General features: G+C 37.7%; 5 protein-coding genes across 6 annotated transcripts; 3 read left to right on the top strand and 2 right to left on the bottom strand.

The window, feature by feature from the left end:
- Nucleotides 1-2,175: 2,175 nt before the first annotated feature.
- On the bottom strand, nucleotides 2,176-3,391 carry LOC110859015. Its single transcript, XM_022107889.2, has 3 exons — nucleotides 3,194-3,391; nucleotides 2,884-3,109; nucleotides 2,176-2,496 (listed from the first exon to the last, which is right to left on the bottom strand). The coding sequence occupies exons 1-3, from the start codon at nucleotides 3,266-3,268 to the stop codon at nucleotides 2,300-2,302; spliced, it is 498 nt and encodes a 165-aa protein (XP_021963581.1). The 5' UTR covers nucleotides 3,269-3,391; the 3' UTR covers nucleotides 2,176-2,299.
- A 455-nt stretch (nucleotides 3,392-3,846) lies between these two features.
- LOC110858953 (dehydrogenase/reductase SDR family member 7) lies at nucleotides 3,847-8,028 on the top strand. Its single transcript, XM_022107833.2, has 9 exons — nucleotides 3,847-5,175; nucleotides 5,401-5,789; nucleotides 6,039-6,098; nucleotides 6,307-6,402; nucleotides 6,479-6,588; nucleotides 6,823-7,071; nucleotides 7,228-7,347; nucleotides 7,431-7,603; nucleotides 7,869-8,028. The coding sequence occupies exons 2-9, from the start codon at nucleotides 5,672-5,674 to the stop codon at nucleotides 7,912-7,914; spliced, it is 972 nt and encodes a 323-aa protein (XP_021963525.1). The 5' UTR covers nucleotides 3,847-5,175; nucleotides 5,401-5,671; the 3' UTR covers nucleotides 7,915-8,028.
- Nucleotides 8,029-8,061: 33 nt separating this feature from the next.
- Nucleotides 8,062-12,073, bottom strand: LOC110858952 (ABC transporter G family member 23). 2 transcript variants are annotated; one of them, XM_035859180.1, is made up of 14 exons: nucleotides 11,905-12,073; nucleotides 11,794-11,823; nucleotides 11,598-11,724; nucleotides 11,390-11,541; nucleotides 11,223-11,330; nucleotides 11,068-11,161; nucleotides 10,363-10,739; nucleotides 10,080-10,302; nucleotides 9,799-9,976; nucleotides 9,615-9,736; nucleotides 9,472-9,539; nucleotides 8,930-9,192; nucleotides 8,530-8,616; nucleotides 8,062-8,475 (listed from the first exon to the last, which is right to left on the bottom strand). In XM_035859180.1, the coding sequence occupies exons 1-14, from the start codon at nucleotides 12,003-12,005 to the stop codon at nucleotides 8,255-8,257; spliced, it is 2,151 nt and encodes a 716-aa protein (XP_035715073.1). In that variant the 5' UTR covers nucleotides 12,006-12,073; the 3' UTR covers nucleotides 8,062-8,254. The 2 variants fall into 2 exon arrangements, with proteins under 2 accessions (XP_035715073.1, XP_035715074.1); XM_035859181.1 differs by lacking the exon at nucleotides 8,530-8,616.
- Nucleotides 12,074-13,631: 1,558 nt separating this feature from the next.
- On the top strand, nucleotides 13,632-15,795 carry LOC110858951 (putative diacyglycerol O-acyltransferase Rv1760). The gene is made up of 4 exons (XM_022107831.2): nucleotides 13,632-13,957; nucleotides 14,022-14,517; nucleotides 14,586-14,787; nucleotides 14,853-15,795. The coding sequence occupies exons 1-4, from the start codon at nucleotides 13,661-13,663 to the stop codon at nucleotides 15,289-15,291; spliced, it is 1,434 nt and encodes a 477-aa protein (XP_021963523.2). The 5' UTR covers nucleotides 13,632-13,660; the 3' UTR covers nucleotides 15,292-15,795.
- Nucleotides 15,796-16,491: 696 nt separating this feature from the next.
- Nucleotides 16,492-17,583, top strand: LOC118438597. The gene is made up of 2 exons (XM_035859083.1): nucleotides 16,492-16,798; nucleotides 17,159-17,583. Exons 1-2 carry the CDS (start codon nucleotides 16,761-16,763, stop codon nucleotides 17,532-17,534), a joined length of 414 nt encoding a protein of 137 aa, XP_035714976.1. The 5' UTR covers nucleotides 16,492-16,760; the 3' UTR covers nucleotides 17,535-17,583.
- The last annotated feature ends 4,716 nt before the right edge of the window (nucleotides 17,584-22,299 follow it).

The following is a 22,299-nucleotide window of genomic DNA, read 5'->3' as shown; positions in this document are numbered from 1 at the left end:
ATTGATTTTCATCATATTTACTTTTCATAGAATAATGTTCGCTTGTCAAGTAATTCCTAGACTTTCTAATTTTGAAATCATTTATAATTGTATTGTATTAACTTCAAATTGTAAATTATGATGTAAGTTTTTGTGCCATGTTTGCTGATAATAAATATCAATACAAATTTCGAATATATGTATGTATTCTATTTTTGACACTAACGCATAAAAAAGTAAAAATAACCTAGTCCGAGTTAAAAAAGCTGATAAATTGCAGGGTAAAGCGTAACTTGGGATTGTGTTGGACGCTTACTTGACCAGAGTAAAGTTGGTAACCTTTTCAGTTTTTGGGCTGCTTACCCTGTACAGCGTCGTGCCTGTTTTTACTCCTCCACGGATTGAATTGTACCCCATATGAGGTTATTAGTTTTAAGAGTGAAGTTCATCCAGAAGCAGATATCCGTGAGGTTTAAGAAGCATCTTTAAATTAGAGACGGACTTCTCTAAATCTTTGGTAGCATGAAGGACCCACGAGGCAATGATGATATCATAATGATGCGGTATGAATCCCTGCTCCAACGGATCCTCATTAATATCAAGGATTGCGAAATTTGCTTCAATGTCTGTTGTTTTAAACAATGTTTCCCCGTTTTGTAAGAATCCTGGAGACAAGTCAGTATAGGTATAATGAAAACATGATCCACCAATTTCCATCATGTGTTTAATTGATTCCATTGTACTGCTGCCTACGCCTGCTCCTACTTCTAGAATTCTGATGACTGATTTTGTTCCAAGTTCAGACAAGCTTCTTAATAGTGTATATTCGATTGCGTGCAGAGCCTTTCGTTTTAATGCTATCAATGTGTCTAAATAATTAACTTCTGCTAGATTTTTTTCTCCTTCTCGTTCAGTATTATCAAAGAGCAAACCAAGTGCTGAGCCATGGCCTTTCAGAATGTTGGCGAGATTATTCCACAATTTCTTCGTTGCACGAATATCCGAATCCCACAATTCCGGGCATGTGTTAATAGCAATCTTTTCCGAATCTGCAATAGAAGCACCAATTTGATGAAATTCTGGAATCTTCTTGGACTGAATAAAACTGAGGACATCATTATCCGGATTTTGTCCCGGAGGAAGCTGGAAGTAGCCATCACTTAACATTTCCAGTAGTATGTAACGCAGAAATTTGCTGAATTCCGGAAGAACCTTAAGTGTTTCTGTGACGTTTGGCCAAATAATTATGGGAACGTTATTTATCCCAAGTTCTGTCAGAGCCTTTAACATATACCAGCCAGCTAATATCTGCAAATTGTTAAAGTATTTTTCCTCGTTTTCTGTAAACTCATTACAAACAGGTGTTGCCTTCATAGATAATCTCGTTTAAACATATTGTCTTCCTTTCCTCGTCAGAGAGCCGCCTCTCCTCTGGCCCGATGTTTTCATTCCAAATATATTCAGCCATCGTAGGATACGGCATTCTTTGAGAGTTGATTAAAGCCATAATACTTGGAAGGGTAGTTTCCATATATTCTATTCCTGTCAGTGATGCCACAAGTCTTCCGTTATCATCATATACATGGGCCTCGTTAGTATTATGGTATGAATTTTTAAATTACAGCCAATTCTTGGTAAAAGGTTACGTGGCCGACCTTGTAATGCCTAATAACATTGAAATTTCAAATCTGAAATACTTTTTCATTTTCCAACCTATTTTAAAAATTTGAACTGTTTTGAAAACCTCTGATACCAGGTCAAAATACGTATTGCCAGATTTTGAAATTTCTACCACACCCACATATAATCAAGGTCACAAGGTCAGAAAAATGTCCTTGTTTCTCAACTAATAAGATTAACGCATTATTCAAGTAAATCCATAAAATTCCATAAAATGAGAAAATATATTCAGTACGACCTTAAACGCTGTACAAATCATCCAAATCTCTAGACACCGGAGCCAACTAAAAGTTACAGCTACTAAAAAATTAACAGAATATTGACCGAATTTTTTTGTGAAATTTACACCCTCACAATTTTTGTACTGGAGAAACACGAACTCGTTAAAAACTCAAAGCCTCCTCACGCCTATCCACTATCTCTTTCATCACAAAGTAATAAAAAAATCGCATAATAAAAATAAATAGGTACAACTAATTGTAAGCTCAAATAAATTAACTCTACTCACAATTTGAATTACCGCCGAATTTATTTATTTACTCCGAAAACTTTACTTCTTTATAAATAAATATATTCATCGTAAATCATTGTAATCTCTACTTCCCAAATCGAATGGATAAATCCAACCTTAAAAATGTTATCATTCCTTGAAAACTGTCTCTACCGCCATCTCCGCTTTAAATCCGAGACCAGTCACCACTTCCAAAACCTTCTCCTTCAAATCGTCATCAATATTTTGCTTCGTATTCCAACAGACCCATGATGTCTCCCCGTCCTTCCAAGTGGTCACTCCGACAGCAAAAGTCGCATTGTCAGAAAATACGACGTGATGTTTGTCTAATTATCAAATTAATTCAGAAACCACATAATTAAATTTTAATTAAAAAGTACTCTCTAAAAAATTAGCAAAATCGATTATTACCAGCGGTAACAATATATGAGTCTACCGAAAATGGTATAAATCCAATACCGCCACGGTTGATAATCGCGGTGGTGGCGCTATTATTACCGCTTTGGTAGTACACGTATGACCTCCGCGGTAACAATAGCGCCACCACCACGATAATCTACCACCGCCGCGGTAGTAGATTTCCACCGCCGCGGTAGTAGATTTCCACCGCCGCGGTAGTAGATTTCCACCGCCGCGGTAGTAGATTTCTACCATAGAATCATCTACCGTCACCGCCGGTAATAAAATTATCTTGAGCCCATTAAAAGTTCCACCTTCTCCAAAAACCATTGTCTTCTCCTCATCAAAAACCAACTTGAACGGGACATCCTTCAACCCAAATCCATGCAGCAGATTCGATTCCATATCCATACAATTATTCGGATTCGCAATATCTTCACTGGTAACTTCACCTACGGATTTCTGCTTCATGAAGGCGGCAGAGCGGATTAAGTCCACTTTACTCCAGTAGGTCCAGTACCACCTTGGGACAGAGTTAAACTATTCATGAAGAAAAAAAAAACAAAATTAACTGCAAATTAAATTCAAGACTAATTCCTTTGTCAGAATAATAAATTAAATTACCCAAGCCCAATCTAAATCTGGAAACGTCTTTGGAATTAAGACACTCCCCTCCAAAAATTCAGTTTCGTCAACCATAATTTTTTGACACGTATTTATTTTGCTCGTGTTGTTCTTGAACTTGGTGGAGTGGAGTGAAGGTCGACTGAGTAGTTGTGAGTTGACTACGTGGATAGATATACTCAATTCAGCTCATGAATTGGAATAAAAAACTCATCATGCCTGGAGCGTCGTTCTACTGCATCAGTCTGGATAATGTTGATCGTCCTTGGTCAACAAGTGGGACGGTATTATACATATCTTAATTTATACATATGTATAGCTCGAGGGATGAAAATGAATAAATCTGCTGCTGTTGATCTTCTGGTGCCAATGTTGTGATAAATAGCTGGTGATGCAAGTTAATGGAGAGTCTATTCTGCACATTTTGTCATTTCAGAAGTCGTTTGCATTTCCGGTCCTGAAAATTCATTGCAGGATAGAATATGCAATTACATAATGCATAAAATCATACGATTTTTCCACAAGCGTCAAATTAATAGAACGCACACCTATTTAGTCGCCATGTATGTGCCTGCAAAAGTGCTGTTTACACGTCGTCTTTTTCACGTAAAATAATCTTGGAATGAAAAGTTCATTCCAATTTTACAAAACGGTTCACACGTCAACGGTGAAAATAGCGCGGTATTATCACTCGAGTTAAGATTTATACGATTTCGCATGAAATTTGCGTGAAATGTTTGCACATTATTTCACGTGAAGAAGAGCAAAAACGGCGAACACCCAAAATTTTGTTGCCAGGCAACACAAAATTAGGAACAAACGTACAAATTTTATTCATTTATGACCTGTAAACTGACTCATGGAATTTGCGGGAAATTATCTCATTTCAAACAAATTTAATTCTGAGCTAACTTTTCGTTCCGATGAAATTTCCACGGCAACTTCATTCCGCGCAAATAACTGACGTTTACAAAGCACTAAATAAATAAAAACTTATTTCACTCCGAAGCCATCATAACCTATCCCTTACCGGACTATAAAGGAGTGCGCGGCTTTATTTTTTGGGGAATTAGCGGTGCCAAAAGTTTTTCTTTCTCCCCTCCAAGATAATTTACGTGTCGACGTTATTTCATAGCGAAACCTGGTTTGACCAGAACACGCGAGGAATGATAAAGTGGCTGAATCGATTTGATTTCACCCTTCAATTCATTGGTCGAATTATTGGTTTGCTCCGAAAGTAGAGGAGGGCAAGCAGAGCAATTATCCGGGCGCCTGATCGGACCACTTCGGTTAGTGCGGTCGAACTTCTACTATAAATCACCCCATGGTAATAAAATATGTAAATATATGCAACAGAAACAACATTTGTAATTCACTAATGAAAATGGCATTTCGAAAAATATAAAATCAGATCGATCGATCTGAAGTTATTTTAAGAGATTACTTCATTTCACTCCGTAATCAATTAAACTTGTAGAGAGAGGAAATTAGTAAGGAGCCGTGAGAATGTGGATTTATATTTCCTCCAATTTTCGCCTATATTTGATGTAAAAGTAAGTAGTTTATTTAATGAATTAAAATACTAGTATAGGTAAGCTCGCATCATAATTCATAATCTTCATGATTTTTTAAATTGATATGGCACATTTATTTACATATCATCTAGTTAATTAGATATAAACCACATACGTAGCGGTACTAACTCTTGAAGGTTAAAGTCATCAATCTGTTACTCACAAGGAGTACGGGCTTGCCAACGTAAGTATGACTTTCCTCCATGAATTTTCCAATTCCCACGTCAACAAGTTAAGATCTATCAATTCTCAGCCTTTTTCATTCCTGTAAAGATTTTAAATTTGCAGGTTAAACACAATTATCTACTTATTAGCCTGTTTACTTCCAGACATTGTATATACATATCTGTATGTAAGAACCCGACTAAAGTTAAACAGCGCTGAGGTTTTTATCAAGATTAGGATATGGTAGGTATTAATTGCTCCATAAATAAATATAATGTAATCATACCTGTTCAAAAATTTTTATTCATTCATTGTAAACTTCAATTTAAATTATTTACCCAATCTTCATTTATTTAATGAATTATTCACTCACTCATTATTTATTTCGTACAATTTGAATGAATGTGAACAGGTATGCATGTAATACTATACATGACTACCATAAAGATTAACGTTAAATATCCTCAGCTACCACACATCCCCCTGTATGACTACAAACCGTCATCCTTCCAATGCTAAGCTCCAGCATTGCAGGGATACCCTAGAGAACAGAACTGGGCTGACATATAATTTAACAGGACATGTCTATCAAACCCTGGCTGTCCCACTGACAGAAATATAGACGTAGATTTCCACAAGAAACTATCCCCCCACTACAGTTCTGCACGTCGAGGTTGGTCTCAGTTTGGCGTGAATCGTTCTTGGGTATGGTCGTGTTAAAATATTTGTTTGTCGAGAAATGCTGGAGTTAATTGTGGCTGTTTTTCTCGCCTTTTTGGCGATATGTGTGGGGATTTTGTTCATCTCGGATTGTGATATTTGGACCTATTTGCACATCAAGTTTGGGAAGGATATCGGTATGGGGGAATTAATTATGGGGAATATTTGGCGTGAAATATGAACTGTGTGGGAGTCATGTTTCATAATTTGTAGTATCGCAATTTATACCGTACGAATTCGAACGCCAATTTATTTCAGTAAATTTTGGATTTTCAAGTTTTGACTAGAATTTGCACAAATTTTATTAACATGAAGCATAGAAAGTCATAAATTTGACGTGAGTACGCCAAGGGTATGAAATTTGAGGAAATGTTTTTAATTTCTAGCGACCCGTTTTGAAGGGAAGGTTGTCTGGGTGACGGGAGCATCGTCAGGAATTGGGGAAGGTGAGCAGTTTTTTTTATTTCGGAAAACAATTGAATTTTTTGGTGACGCTTTTTTGTCTGTAAATTTTTTTCAAAATCTTCTTATAAGGCTATCATTCATGAATTTAGTAATACAAAAAACTTTTTATTTAAGATTTATGCAAGATACAGATTTATAATTTTGTCAAATTTTGTAAGTGTAAAATTCTAAAATTGATTTTTTGTCCAGGTATTGCCAAGGAGTTGGTGAAGGTGAAAAATGTGAAGATAATTTTGTCCGCGAGGAGGAATGAGGAGTTGGAGAGGGTGAAGAGGGAGTGTTTGGGTAATTATGCTAAATATTTTGGCAAATTATGTACACCTAATTTTTTGTATGGTATTTTATCATAATTTTTGCACAGCGTTGAACAATTCCACGAAACAGGATGCCATTCTCGTCTTGCCGTTCGACATGGTGGATTACGACAGTCATGCCAAAGCGTTGGAAAAAGTTGTGAAAACTTTTGGAAAGGTGGGTAATTTGAATGATTGGGAGAAATTTGCGAAAATTTAGGTGGCGTTAATTTTTCTGGAATTATTTTATACTAAAAGTTTTTTTATAATTGGTAAGCATTTTTAGGTAGTTTTGTAAACTATGGTGTGCAAAAGTTGGGCATAACTTGCAAAAAATTTAACCTTCAGGATGAAAATTTTAAGCATAATTTTAATTGAGAAATACGTTTTCTAATTGATGGCAACTTTCTAGCTCGATATCCTGATTTCAAACGCGGCCGCCATGGGTCAATTCGCGCTCTGGGAGGAGGCGCCAATTTCCACGGATAAAGCCCTCTTCGACTTGAACGTGTTCTCCCTCGTAAATTTGAACCGGATCGTACTCAACTATTTCAAAAATGAGCGGGGCCGTCAAGGTCATTTGGCGGTGGTGTCAAGTTTGGCGGGGAAAATGGGCTTTCCATACCTCACACCTTATACGCCAACAAAATTCGCGCTGCACGTAAGCAAACATGTTAAATTAGCTTGTTCCCGGGTTCGAATCCTGGCGATCTATTAGTTTTTGCAAAAATTAAGAATATGCAATAATTTCGATATGTCCATTTTACGAAACATTCATCAACTGTAAATTATTTACAAATTAAGATTCTATTTCCAGGGGTACTTTGACAGCTTGAGGCACGAGTTGAGGAAAATGGAACGAATTCACGGCACCCTGCTCTGTCCGGGGCCAGTTGAGACGAATATCTACAACGATACTCTGACCGGGACTGGCGCGGTAAGTTTTAAATAATTCAAACATTTATTTAGTTTTTTTTTTAAATCTTAGTAAAATTCCTAAAAATATGAAAATTTTTTCAGCGCTTCAAGCTCACAATGATGTCCACATTAACAAGAAACGCTATGACTACCGCGCGATGTGGCGAAATTTGCCTGGCCTCGATTGCAAATAAGTTGGAGGAATCGTGGATGGGGCCGCTACCAAATTTGCCATTCATGTATCTGGCGGCCTACCAACCTTTCTTGTTTTCAAAGTGAGAAAAATCGCGGTAAAAATATGACAACGGCCAATGTTTCAGATTCAAATTGAATCATTCAATCGCTAGATTAAAATGTAAAATATAGCGGCGTTCGCGGGATTTAGACTCCGAGCTTCTAGTGAAGCGATAAATTTGTCATAGTAAAAGCGGTAGAATTAAAATTAATTTTTGTTCCAACCATAAATATTTTTCAAAAATTAGTTTGAGTCGTAATGCCTATTGGTGTTTTAAATTAACTAAATTATTTTTCCTTTTATAGATTAACCGCCTACACGATGAAATTTATGCTGCTGGACGAAAAATAAGCGGAGCGGGAAGAAAAGCGATGTCACCTTTTAATTTTGTATGAACATACTTATCTTCTCTAAAAGTATGATGTAGTTAAAATAAATAATAAAATAAATAATGAGAAAAAACAATTAGAGATAATTATCGGTAAAATAATACCAGAGCAGGGTTATCATCGACTGATTTATTCTCACGAGAAATCCCAAAATATTCTCGGGTTGAATAAGTATTGAAATATTACCTCATATTTACCATCCATATACAAATTTTTTTAATTAAATTAATCAAAAATCAAAAGGTAAGTCAATTTTAAAAGATGTGCCGCCCATTGTCCCATCATTTTCAAGAAATTGGCCTCTACTTAACCCTCTGTATCCTACCGACAACACAATATCCACACGAAATAAGAACCAACCAAGCAATCGGCGTTAAGAAAGCCACCCTCACAACTAAATGCCCCAAACCCCACCCATTATTGAACACTCGTCTCATCGCCACCATCGGCAGTGAGATTGGATTCAAATAGTAGAACATCCAGCGGAAGTGTGCATTGACAGCTTCCAGCGGCCAGAAGGATCCTAAATTGAAATAAATTAAAATATAAGCTTCAAAAAACATTATTTCCAAATTACCTGAAGGTATGCCGCATATCAAGATGAAAAATATTATGGTAACAATCGTTTCCCTTAACTTTGAAAAAATAGAGGCGGCCAGCATTGCTATTAAAGGAAATTTAGCACACCCTAAATAATTTGCTGAGTCGTTTATTACCAGCGGTGACGATATATGAGTCTACCGAAAATGGTAAAAATTCATTACCGCAGCGGTGGTAGATTTTGGTGGTGGTGGTGCTATTTTTAGTAACAATTTGTTACCGCTTTGGTAGTAAACATATTACCGCAGCCGTAACAATAGCGCCTCCACGATGATAATCTACAACCGCCGTGGTAATGAATTTCTACCATTTCCGGTAGACTCATATTTCGTCACCGCTGGTAATAAAATTATTTAAACTAAAGTATTTTTGCATACCTAACGACATCGTGACAACACTGGATAGTAGCGCCATGACAAAGCACGTTCCTAAATTTCCCCTAACCCCGTATCCGACCAGGGCGAATTGAACCGCAAATATGGCCCCGACTTGCAAAATAGTCATGGACGTTTCAGAAATAAAATAGGAAATGTAGACTTGCCGCATTTTCACTCCTGCCGCCAGCGAACGGGCCAACGTCCCTTGTTCTTTCTCCGTCGAGAGGAAAATGCCGGCAGACATTGAGAGAAAAAAGGTTGTCCTGTTGGTAAACATTTAAAGATAAGTTTTTTGTGTCGTATTGTGGTTATCATCTTATTTTATCTGGTAATAAGATAAGATAGGAAAGTTGGAGTGAGGGGTCTCGAACAGTAGTTTGGGAGATGGGCCCCCACTTTAAAAAATCTGGACGATTACGTCATCCTAATAATTAAGGCCAGAAATCGTTCCCAAAATCTCGACTCGCCTTTAGTAAACTGACCCAATCTCATCTCATTGCTATCGTCCTATTTTTTATCAAAAATTCAAACTTTGCACTTACAAAATTACATTGGCTGGAAGGATATATTCTTGAAATGTAAATTCGTGTGGATCCAGTTTTCTGTTGAACTGTAAATAAATTTGACGAAATTTTTTAGTTGATTAAATTGTTTTGTCATCTGATAAAATCATCTTAAGACTTACAGTAAATGGTAATTTGAGAAGGTTAGGATTAATTTCTATTCTTGTCTCATTAACGATCCCTTGAAGGAATCTCATATAACTTAGTTGAATCATGCTGATCACGAAATTGGTGTTTATCGTATCTAAGAAATAATAATTCATGTCACAATTTCAGTAATAGTTAATAAAGTTAGTAATTTTTTACTCGTCATATCCATCCGAACTTTAATCGTACTCTGCCGCAAATCAATTTCTGGGGTGAATCTGTCAAAAACAAATCTGTGCCTAGTACTGACTGTGAAATTTGCGGGAATTTCAACAGCCCCTATTGCTCCACCAGTTTCGACAGCAGCCAAAGCTGAGGTGCCTGACCTATAATATTTCTAGTAAGGATACAACAATTTAATTTCATTAGGAAAAACTTTTGGACATTTAAAATTGAATCGCATCTCATTCTGTTACTGGTTTTCTAAGAAATCCGCTTACCAAATTAAATTTTCCCGCCCCTTCTTCAAGTTCCTTAAGAAAAGCACAACCCCATATCGTCCAATTATCCCCCAATAGACTATAATTCATATTATTCTTTCCACCGAAACAATTTCTTTCTTGGTTATACACAGCCAACCTCATTCCGACAGGATCTCTGCCAAAAATGTAAAAGATTGCTATGACCTGGATAACCGGCAGGAGCAAGAATGTAGCCAAAACCCTGTAATCGTAATTTCTTATAAAATATTGCTTCCTGTGTAGATGCGCAGTGTGTACTTACTCCGGTGTGCGCAGGTGAAGAAGATAATTCCGTTTCGTTAGAATTCTAACTTTTTCAAACTCCTCAACAATTTTTGACTTCTTTGGAGTTTCCGCCTTCTCAATAAAAATATTTTCTAGCGAGGCTTCAGTTTCGTCTTTTTCCTTAAAACGGAAAGATAATGGGCTACACTTATCGGATTCCAGTCCTGCCAAGGGATACTTGTATCTTGATATTTTAGCTAGTGTAGAATGATTATCGATGGACTGTAATTTTTTCTCCTCGTCCATTCTGGCAAGGGATTTCAGCACGACTTCTAAAATCGGAGTGCCGTACGACTCCAGGAGATTGTTGGGATTATCTTCGCAAATTAAGCGACCCCTCCGCATTATGCCGATCTGGACATGATCATTGGTAAATTTGTTTATAATACCTTATTAAGATGGGGAAATTGTACCCTAAGTCGTTTATTACCAGCGGTAACGATATATGACTCAACCGAAAATGGTAGAAATCAAGTACTGCGGCGGTATTAGATTTTCGGGGTGGTGGCGCTATTGTTACCGGTTTGGTAGTACAGATATAACCGCAGCCGGAAAAATAGCGCCACCACCACGAAAATCTAATACCGCCACAGTAGTAGATTTCTACCATAGAATCAGATATCGTCACCGCTGGTAATAAAATTATTTAAAGTGTATCTTTTATATCTGTATATTGGAAAACCTTATCACATTTCCTCGCCTCTTCAGCATAATGCGTCGTGACAATGACCGTTGTTCCCAACGTGACTACCAGACCACCAATATAGTCCCAAATACTATAATTTCCCATAAAGTATATCACTTTTCCACAATTTGAAAACTCCGCCACAACCTTACCCCAATCTTAACAAGGGATCAATTCCCGTCGTAGGCTCGTCCAGGATCAAAAGTCTGGGGCGATTTAACAACGCGACAGCAAGCGAGACACGACGAAGCTGTCCGCCGCTATTTTCAAATATTTTTAGAAAGCGCCAAAAATTGAAAAACTAATAAAATGACTCCACCTTAACGTTTTGACGGAGAGATTCCCATCCTCCAAATTCAGAACGGTACTCAATTCCCGAATTCTGACCCCTACCTCGATCTTACTAAGGCCTTGAAGTGTTCCAAAGTATTCGAATATTTCCCTAATTCTTAACGGATACAGGGCAACTTCCTAAAAAAGTAACGATTAAATTTAAGTCCTCAATGTAATTAATTTTTTAGACCAACCTGGGGCATGTGTCCAATCGAGGTAAGAAGTTCCTCTCTCGATCTACAGGCATCCCTTTCTAGGACGGAAATATGGCCCGAATCCAGGGCAATTTGACCCATGATACATTTCAAAAGTGTCGTCTTTCTACACGATAAATTCTAAACGATCATAAATATTCACGGTAAAAGAAAAACAGGTGGAATCTCGACTAACCCACAACCGCTCTCGCCTAAGAGTCCATAACTACATTAAGATTTCAGAAAATGTCAAATTAATGAAATTTTTAATTAAAAAAAATCCATTTAAACTAAAAGTTCCCCTTACATCTTTCCATGTTCGACCTGCATAAACATATCTTTCAGGACGGGTTCTCCTGCAGAATAACTTTTACACCCGTTCGAAACCCGGACCGCGCAGGGGGTCATCCTTCCAGAAAAATGTTTTAAATAATTAAAAAAAACTCAATTTCAAGTCAAAATTTAAGTGATTAGTTCCATGAACTCCGCAATCAATTAGACGTGTCGAGAGACGAAATTCGCAAAGATCTGTGAGAATATATAAAGTTACGTTCGCACCCATACTTCATGTAAAAGTAAGTAATTTATTTAATAAATTAAAATAAATATTAGTATAAGAAAATTCACATCATAATTTATAATTTTCACGATTTTCGCAATTGATATCGCACATTTATTTACATATCAACTTCTTAATTGGATATCGCAAACCATACACTAACTCTTGAAGGTTGTACTCCCATAAGAAGTACTGAATACAAGTCACGTACTTTTTACGACTTTCCTCCACGAACTTTCCAGTTCCCACAGAAACAAATCAAGTAAGATCACATCAATTTCTCAGCCTTTGTAGCAAACATTTTACATTTGCAGGTTAAAGGAAAGTATTTATTGACCAGTTCTACTTCCAGACGTAATCTCTGAGACATTGTATGTAGGTAATTAGTGCGTAAGTAAATATAATGTTCATGGAATATTATATGATTACTTTAGAGATTGGCATTAAATTTCTTTAGGTACTACACAAATATTCGCATGATACATAAAAATCTACTTAAGAACTTCTAAGTAAGTAATACTTACTTAAGAATTACGCTTCCACGACAACACGTATTTAAACTATTTAAATGTTATTTATTACAATAATAAATAACATTTTGAATAGTTTTCGGCAATCAATGAATAAGTCGATTAACGAGTTATCATCAGCGTAGGCGAGGTAATGTTAAGGGGCGAGGGGGGCATGCTTCATACTTTTAAATGCACCTATCTTACCTTAGATCTTGGATTTCTTCAAGTCATGTTTACACATTTAAGCCATTGGTGGAACGTGTAAGAAGAATTTACAGATCCGAAATGATAATGGTACTTAAATATGATAAGTTTTCTTAACTTATGAACGATGCACTTAATGGAAAAATGTACACTTAATCTAATCATTAGATTAAGTGTATCTGAACAGGTATCTGAACTGTAAAATTCTTAACTTCTTGATATGACATTAGATTCTAATGTCATATCAAGAAGTTCAGAATTTTTACATGACCCCGGATAAAAACTTCGGCCTGATCGCATCGAGCCTGATGGCACATAATATTAATTTTCCACAATTTAACTATACATAGGTTTCTGCTCTAGTATTTCGTGCAATTTTAAGCAATTTCTTTTTCACTTCTGCAATTTCTTGCACAGTCCAGCACAAAATCAATTTATAGACAAAGCTAACTATGCTAAGCATCTTCCTATAAACATAAACTCAATCGTCCCACCGCTCGAGTAGAATTACGTCCATAAATAAAACCTGGCCAAGAATACACAAAGAATATCCTGTAACAAAGCCGTGAGTTCATTTCATTTCCTCCTTTATCCAAATGTTAAATAGATATCAGTTAACAAAACTGGTTTAAAAAACGAGTGAATCTAACTAATAAAAATTCAATCCACTAACCTGGTACACATCCCTCTGTACGCAAACATAATCCCGATACCTTGGGAATTTCTCTAGTTGGAATTCAACCCATGTGCATCTCACAACTTCTTAAATATTCGCGTGAAAACTTAGAATGAAATCCCTCCTCAGAAATTTGATGCTGTTCCTTGCATCAATTTTTACATCGACCTTCATTCTCCCACTTGTTATCCTCCTTGTCATATTTCCACTAATACTGTACAGAAAACTCATCTTATCCCTGGCCTCGTACAAGACAGATCTCTACCGTCACCTAAATGTCTCGAGCAGTGTCTTTTCTTGGGATGACATGTACCGAAGGCCGACATGCTCGATCTGTTTGGCGCTCTATTTAAAAAATAAGCACGACATAAATCAAGTAATTGGCAGGTTGGAGTCAATCGTAGAAAAAGTAAGTATTTATTATTTTAAATTTTTGAACTTCCCGCCGTAAATAAATTTAATCCTTTTTTTAGTATCCCGAACTATCCTGCACTTTACACCGCTGGATGGGAACCATCTTCTGGAAGAAATCCCCAACCTTCCAACTTTCCCGCCATCTCACCATCAATGAGGAATCCGACCCAGAAAAAATCACCCACTACTTGGACACCCTCCCTGAAAAACCGTACCGAAAAGACGCCCCCTTGTGGGAATTCGTGTCACTGCCAAATTATGAAAATGGCACCAAGTCTGCCCTGATTTTGCGCCTCCACCACTCCCTTGGCGACGGGTTGGCCTGCATCTCAGTTTTGAGCGACTTCTGCGACAATAAGGGGGGTCACACCGTATTGGAAAATATTAAGGGAAAATTCCACAAGAAAAAACCACCATCTTGGCCGCGAAGATTTTTGAATTTCCTCCAACTAATCTTCATCACTCCGACGGAATTTGCGTACCTTTTGCTGAAAGGGATTGATTCGAATCCCCTCACGATTCAGGTACCTGACCGGAGTGGGGAAATAGTCCGATGTAAGTGCGGTTTTTTTAAATATTTTTTTAAATCGTTAAAGATTTTTTGAAATAATTTTCAAAAATAGGTCATAACCTCGTCGCACTGGATATGACGGACCTGAAGCAAATTTCGGCCAGAACTCGGACCAATGTGACGTCCCTCATGTCCGCCGGAATTGCTGGGGTAATGAGAGAAATTATGAGGAAAAGAGGGGCAAACCGAGACGCGACGGCACTCTATGTTCTCCCAAATATTTCCAGTCATCCAGGAACTTTAACGAATAATATGTAGGAGTATTTATAAAATGAGTAGTTATTTAAATTAATTGAGTTAATATTTGTATTTCTTGCAGAATCGTGGTCCCAATGCGCATGCCCCTCTTAGAGGCCTCAAGGGAGGAAAGACTTCTCCAAATCTCCAACCAATTTCGTCACTTTTTCAACTCCACCCTGCTCGTCGGGGCTGCCGCTGTTTTTAGCGGGAACGCCCTAGTTGCCAGCATTTTAAAAAAGGAAGTAGTATTTCCCGCCGCGGTGACCTTGGTGCATTCTAACATCGCTATTTTTGAAGAGGATGGATGTGAATTTTTTGGGAATCCTGTCGAGCGGGTGCTGCCCATTGTTGGGCTGCTGCAAACATCCTGCTCCCTCATGATCACTAATCTTAGCTACAAGGGGAAAATGGGAATCTCTGTAACCGCGGATAAAACGCTATTCTCGGACAAAGAGGAGTTGGAAGGAGTCATTAACGACATCACTGACGAGATTAACAAACTTGGTCAGATTAAATAATTCCTAAAAATATAAGCAACTTCAAGCCGGCTTGGTTTTTATTCAAGGTCCTACAACAAAATCCTGGCGCAAAATTCCATCAATAAAATCATCCTGAATAATTTTCAACGATTAAAAAAATACATTTGAGTATCAAACTGTTAAACTTTCTTCCAGATGTAAGCATTTGTGTAATTAAAACTATATTAACCCGCAAATACTGTAAGAATAACTAATTATCGTTCATATTTTAGTATTGTTCTATAATAAACTTGTTTTCTACTTTGATTGCGATGCCGAAACTAAGCATGTTGTTTTTGTAAATTTATGTATTTCCCAGTTTTTATTAAATCCATTAAATATGACGCAGTTTCCCACTTTGCCTGTATTTGAGTAAGTTCAGATTACATAGATAAATTATTCAGCTACGCATTTATAGGTGCTCGAGCTCACTATTGAGGTTATAAGTAGATCCTCTGTGAACAGTCTCTTCTGTTAGCCATGATAAAAAAGAGTTATAAAAATACGCAATAAAAATAGTTATAAAATTTATCTATGTTTGATAAGTCAACTTACAATACCTAGTGTCTGCATTGTACATATAATTTAACAGGCTGTGAATTTTTACCGAGGTGTACATATTTCTCCATCAATTAAATTCACTGATTAAGTCTTTATTTCTTTATTTATTTAAATTTGTAATTACAGACCGACATAAAAGGCAGGTTATCCATGTTGGTTTATTCCAGTGGGAAATACTTACTCCATCGGAATTCCTTCATGGTTGTGCAACATCCTCTACCTAATGGTGTAAAGTATGATTAAACAGCGTAATGGGTGGTGGTGCGACACATTGTGTCTAATTTTAACAACTAGGCTACTCTGGGTGCCCGTGGGACCAAGTGCAATCCCATCATTTGCTTCGGATATAATTAAAAATATATTTTAGCGGAAAAATAGCGCATATCCCTTTAACTATTCGTAAATCAAAATTTAATGTGACACACCCACCTCACGTTTCCGAAATTTCATAGTTCACACAACAAATCACGTTAGTGACTTCTGGTTGATTTAATATGTTGGAGTGATTAATACATTGAAGGGATGCGTCTGGGACAGACAGACAGATAGACCGATCCGGTAAATATATAAGTTGATACATTCATGCCGATTCGTATCATATTTGGTATCCACCGGTTCAAAAGATTTCCCATTGTGTAAGTAAAAAAATATAGCTGCTTCTTATCTTAAGTGATATGCCATGTGATTATGATAATACGAGTTTAATGACTTAAATTATTACTAAAAAATTTATAGAGATGTTTTTAATGAAGATGTTTCTCATCGCTTCACTTTTGAATGGGTTCCACGGCAACCTTAACGAATCACGTAGATTTGGTTTTCTACTCTGAGCACCTTCTTTGTGATATATAAAGGTTGTTCTCCATTATAATTAGTGTCAGACCGCTTCAACGTCGAAAAAAATAAAAATGGGAGAAGTCTTCGCTAAGAAAACAAATTCCGTTTGGTAAGATTTTTTGATGCATTATCCATCTAACTTACGGTAGTCAGTTTACTCACAATTTTTTTAATATGGCTTGTTATCTGCGGTAACTAGATATGACTCTACCGAAATGGTAGAAATCTACCACAAGGTAGATTTTGGCATGCGCTACCATCGCTGTTATAATAACGTCACCACCACCAAAATCTACCACTGTTGCTGTGGTAAATTTTTACCATTTCGGTAGTCATATCGGTAACGGCTGTATCACTAGATATTTTAGTGTACTATTTGTTAAACTGGTCTGTATTCTGTCAATATTTCCAGAACTCACAAATATCTAAACATTTAAAAAAATTTCCTAATACATTATTTTAATTTCAGTCCTTCGGAATTAAACATAGAAGAATTCTTCCTAGATTTGAAAGGCGCCCGTACCATCCCTCCCGCTAAGATCGACCCAGATCGCAAACCTCCCGCTTGGCTAGATTTCAACTTAGCGCGAAGAGGTCAACAATTCGCTAGAAATAACCTCCCCTCAATTTCCATCTCACACATGTTCGGTCTCGCAAGTAGTCCTTATACCGATGGCATCGACATCTTGCTCCTTTCTGGAAACTTTTCCACCCCGGCAAGCGCCACTAAGCGGTACACCTCAACCATTACCGAGATAATCACGTGGTATACCGATCCCTTCTGGGAGTCTGGATCAGATGGAAATATTACCGATATTTATAAAAGGTTTGCCCAAATTTCATAATATTTTTAAAAAAAAACTCGACTCTTTTTACTAATCGTATCGATACTTACAGTTTAAACAGAGTCCGCGCCCTGCATTCCGCTCTTGCCTGCGCCGCTTCAAAAAAAATCTCCCGCGGAGAAATCCTATCCGACGCGAGTGAATTTTCCGACTATGCCCCCACCGCCGCGTGGGCCGCCGCAAAGAAGGATCTTAACAATTCAAACATCCCGCCAAGCCAGCGCGGTATTGCGCCATCTAACGAGAAAATTTTCAACGCGGTACCATTCAACCAGCAAATCCTAGCCCTCATCCAATTCGCCTTTATCGGCTTTCCCATCCTTTTTCCTGAACGGCTCGGAATTTCCTGCCCAAATGAGGACGACCTTTCCGCTTTCAACCATCTCTGGGCAATCCTCGGATATTTGGTAGGCATCGAAGATAAGTACAACATCGCACTTCGCCCCAATTTGAAATCAGCGCGGGAAGTTTACCGCGGGATATTTGAACGGTACGCTATCCCGAGTCTATTCCATGCCGAGAAGGATGCCATTTTCGTGGCAGATGTTACGTTTCAGGTTTCAAATAAAGTTAATCTTTAAAAAATAGAAGAATAATACTTAATTTGTGACATTTTCTGTCCCAATTTGTTCCTAAAAAATCCAGGGTCTTCAAGGAATTACTTCCATCTCGCCAAACATTCTGATGTACTGGACACTTAAGGACATTCTCCAAATTCAAGCCACCAACACTTACAAGGCCTTGACCTTTACAGAAAAAATAATTAGTGCCGCCAAGGACCACGTGATGTTTGATGTCTTGAAAAACCCAATTTCTAGAAAATTATCCACGTTTTTCTTACTCAATACCCTCTTGGTGGTTGGAAAGGAAAACTTTGGTCCGCAATATGCAAAACGGTTTGATAGCATTAAGAAATCGTTCGGTTTCTCTAAGGGGTATGAGTACTTTGGGCGGGTGGTATTCGGACTAGTTTGGTTATACAAAATAATTTTGGCCGCGTTTATTTTCGTTTATAAGGCTTTCTAAGGGACGTTCTGTGCCAGATACGATTGAAATTATGAAGGAATTGTTCACTATGTATTTGTAAATATTTTACTCATTTAACTCTGCAAATTTGTTTAAATTTTCAAGTGTGTAAACATCTTACTTGCAATTACAAATTTTAACGTAAATTTTACCAAGGGTTTCCATGTTTTTTCTTATGAGTTTCGGAACTTGTTTATGTAATTGAGGGAGTGAAACTATTAATAAAAAATATGGAAAAATTTATGAATTCTTTAAAATGACAGCATTTAATAGGCTATAGCAATCTAGGGATGCCATTTAGAAAGTTAAGATGTTATCGACCAGATTTTATTTTCGATAAAATTCACTTAGAGTTTCGCAATTTGACCTCAAAGTAGGAAAAAATGCTCTTTTTCAGCGTGCGAGGTCAACCAATTTCTCGTTCCCTAGCTCAACTCGCTTCCACACTTAAGTTGCTATACCACAAACCACAAAAATAATTGGCAATCACCGCCAGTAATAAAACATGGGTGCAATTAACCAGACATAAAATTTTAACCTTACTAATTTTGCGTAATATGAAACAAATTCATTCCCTATTTCTTTAAGAATTATGAAGTCTTAAATTACATAATACTGGCATTTAACAAGTTCATAGCGTGGGTTAATTATTTTCTGGAAATGCGTAATTTCACATTTCCTAAAAATTCATAAATTTCCTGAAAAATACTTATTTCTGCATAGCGTTCCTCATGCATTTCTCGTTGTTCACTTGAGCAGCCTGAATCTCACTGATCCCGGTTTTGGCACGAATTCAATCCCACCTGGTTCGCAAAACATTACACTCTACTTTCACTTTCAATTAAATATTTAATTCCTCATGTTAGTAATTAACTAATAATTAAGAGAATTTTAAAGTGAGTAAGTTAATTTATTTGGTAGTAAATTAATCTCGGATTAAACGCAGGTAAGTCAACAGATTTTTCCATCTTACAAAATCGTAAATTATTTACTTTCTCCAACATTTGTGTCACTTAACTTAATTATTTTCCTCAAATAATTCCATCCTGTTAGTAATACGAAATTCTACAGATGTGAAGATGGAGCACGAAGAAGTCCAACTTGTCGAGGAAACAGACCTCCCCGAGGTCAAAGTTGAGCTGGACGAAATCTCCTTCGACTATTGTACCGTCTACTCCCCCGAAGTTCTCGAGATGACGGACCCCTTAAGTGACGTCGCCAACGAGCCTCCCACCTCCACTCCGTCAACGTCAACGTCAACATGGCTTAAAATTACGGCGACACGGTATTTGTACACTTTTTTGCACGCCAATATTTTGCAAGCTCGTAATAATTTTGTACATTTTTTGCCCTACAATTTTTTATAAATATTTTTTCTTACCAATTTTGCCCTCAATCTTCCCCTTCAGAAGCGTCGCCCCCACCCACGATCCCTCAAGGTCACAAACTTGCCACATCTGCGGAAAGCAGTTCCGCCTCGTCGCCCACCTCAACAAACACCTCAAACGTCACGACGAATCCAAGCGGCCTGTCTGTGACCAGTGCGGCGAGAAGTTTGTCGACACCAAGAGTTTGACCTCCCACCAGATCAGGCAACACGGCGCTGATCCCTTCATTTGCGAGGAGTGGTAATTAAATTTTAAGTTCGTAACCCCCCTACCGGTAAACCATCCCTTAATTTTTTCCCTAAAAATAGTGGCGCACGCCTGCTGACTCTACCAGGCTTAAAGTCTCACATGATGTCACACGCAGGGGATACGACTCATCCTAAGCCGCACAAATGTGACGTAAGTTACAGAATCTCGATTAATGTCTACAGAACCTCAAAATTTTCCGCCCCCTTGCAGATTTGTCCGGCCAGTTTTAGCAACAAACGATCCATGCAAGATCACGCCAGGACCCACACTAACGAGCGCCCCTTCCCGTGCCCCCACTGCACCTACGCCTTCAAGCAGAGGAAGGAGTTGACCCGTCACATCGACCGGATCCACACGCCCGGCTACGACGCCCCGATCCGTTTCCCCTGCCCCCACTGTGATAAGGGCTACACGACCAATTCCTTCCTGCAGGGCCACATCCGGCAAGTTCACACGGGTGAGAGGCCCTTCCTCTGTGAGCAGGCCGGTTGTGGGAAAGGCTTTGCTAAAAATTCGTTGCTTACCTCACATTTGAAAAAGGCGCATAAAATTATAATCCAGCGGGTAGGCGGGTTCAAACTGCCAAGATCTAGGAGGATTGAGATTCTGGCTAAAACGCATTGAAAAATAGACGATGTATGGATGTTGTCAAAAGGTTCGCATAAAAATAAAGAAACGAAGTTTAGGTTACTTTATTAAATTATCAATAAAGCAAAAACTTTAATTATCTGAAATAATTTTTTTAAATTGTTTCAATATTTTAATAATCAAGTTTTATAATCAATTTCTACACCCTTTAATTTCTTCCCATGGTGTACCGTTTAAGTTTTACATGTTTGTATTTTATTTCGCATTTGGCTTAATTATTAACTATGATGTATTCCTGACTCAGTAAATTACACAATCATAATATGTATGGTGACCTAGTATTCTATTTAGAATTTTCATCAGACACGAAGTCATTCTCTATTCTACCAAATTCTGATTCTACAAGACGTACCTTAGAATTCGCCTTTAGCAATTTCGCTTTACACCTGGTCAACTTAACTTCTCTGCATTCATCACCAATTTCAATTATTTCACCACCATCCACATCTTCCAATTCGGCGTAATTGGAGAGGACCTTATCGAGGACCCTATCGAGGACCCTATCGAGTCGCACTTACCAAATAATGCAGTGCAGTTGTTCGCGGATATATCTAGACCTGCACCTAGTTTTTTAAATCCGACACAAGTGAAATTTTCTAAACGGTTGTACTGCGCGCAGGGGCCGCGGAACCGTGGGGGCGTGGGGATAATGCCCCCATCGAAATTTTGAAACCTCATATCCCTTCCATGTTAACAAGCCCCTCCCCCCGATATCCCACAATGTTCAAGCCCCCAAATGCCTTCACACGTTCCGCGGCCTGTGACTGCGCGTTAGGAGATAATAAAATTCCGTCACCTCGATATCCATTACCCTTTGTAAATGAAAAATTTTTAAATGTGTTATCCTGGCCACTAGAACGAATCCCTGATCCTACGTTGTTTCCTGTCACATTGGAGATCGTGTTATGATGTGAGTAAAATTCAAAGCTTATACATCTACTTGAAATTGTCTCAAGTATTACGCGATCAATTTCATTGTAAGAACCAGAAATTCTCATGCCATCGTTCATGTGAGAAATATTTATGTCTTCGAATTGATTATGGTCGCCAGTTACTACAATTCCATATGATCCACCAGACAGAGAAATGTCATGCAATTTATTTTTATTGCCATATACTTTCAAGTAACGCAATCCTGTTTTATATACTTCGCCCTGCTGGAATTTGAGGTTTGAAATTTTATAACCAGTTCCACTAATATTAAATTCACCTCTGATGATGGTTTGTTCTCCTTTACCAATTATTGTGACATTTTCTCTCTTCATCTCAAACTTTCCCGAATACATACACTCGATAAGGGTTATTTCTAACCCAGGAACCGGATTCTTTAAACATTCCCGCAATTCTTCACCATTTCGAGCAACTAAATTTATTTTAAAAGTCCATGCTTCAACTATACCACTGACCTCGTCAATGCTTTGAATTCTATCATCTGCCTTTCTTTTTGTTAAGTC

This window comes from Folsomia candida, unplaced genomic scaffold (genome assembly GCF_002217175.1).
Source record: "Folsomia candida strain VU population unplaced genomic scaffold, ASM221717v1 Fcan01_Sc023, whole genome shotgun sequence".
In the NCBI taxonomy this organism is placed as follows: Eukaryota; Metazoa; Arthropoda; class Collembola; order Entomobryomorpha; family Isotomidae; genus Folsomia; species Folsomia candida.
This window is presented reverse-complemented; position numbering and strand designations above follow the sequence as displayed.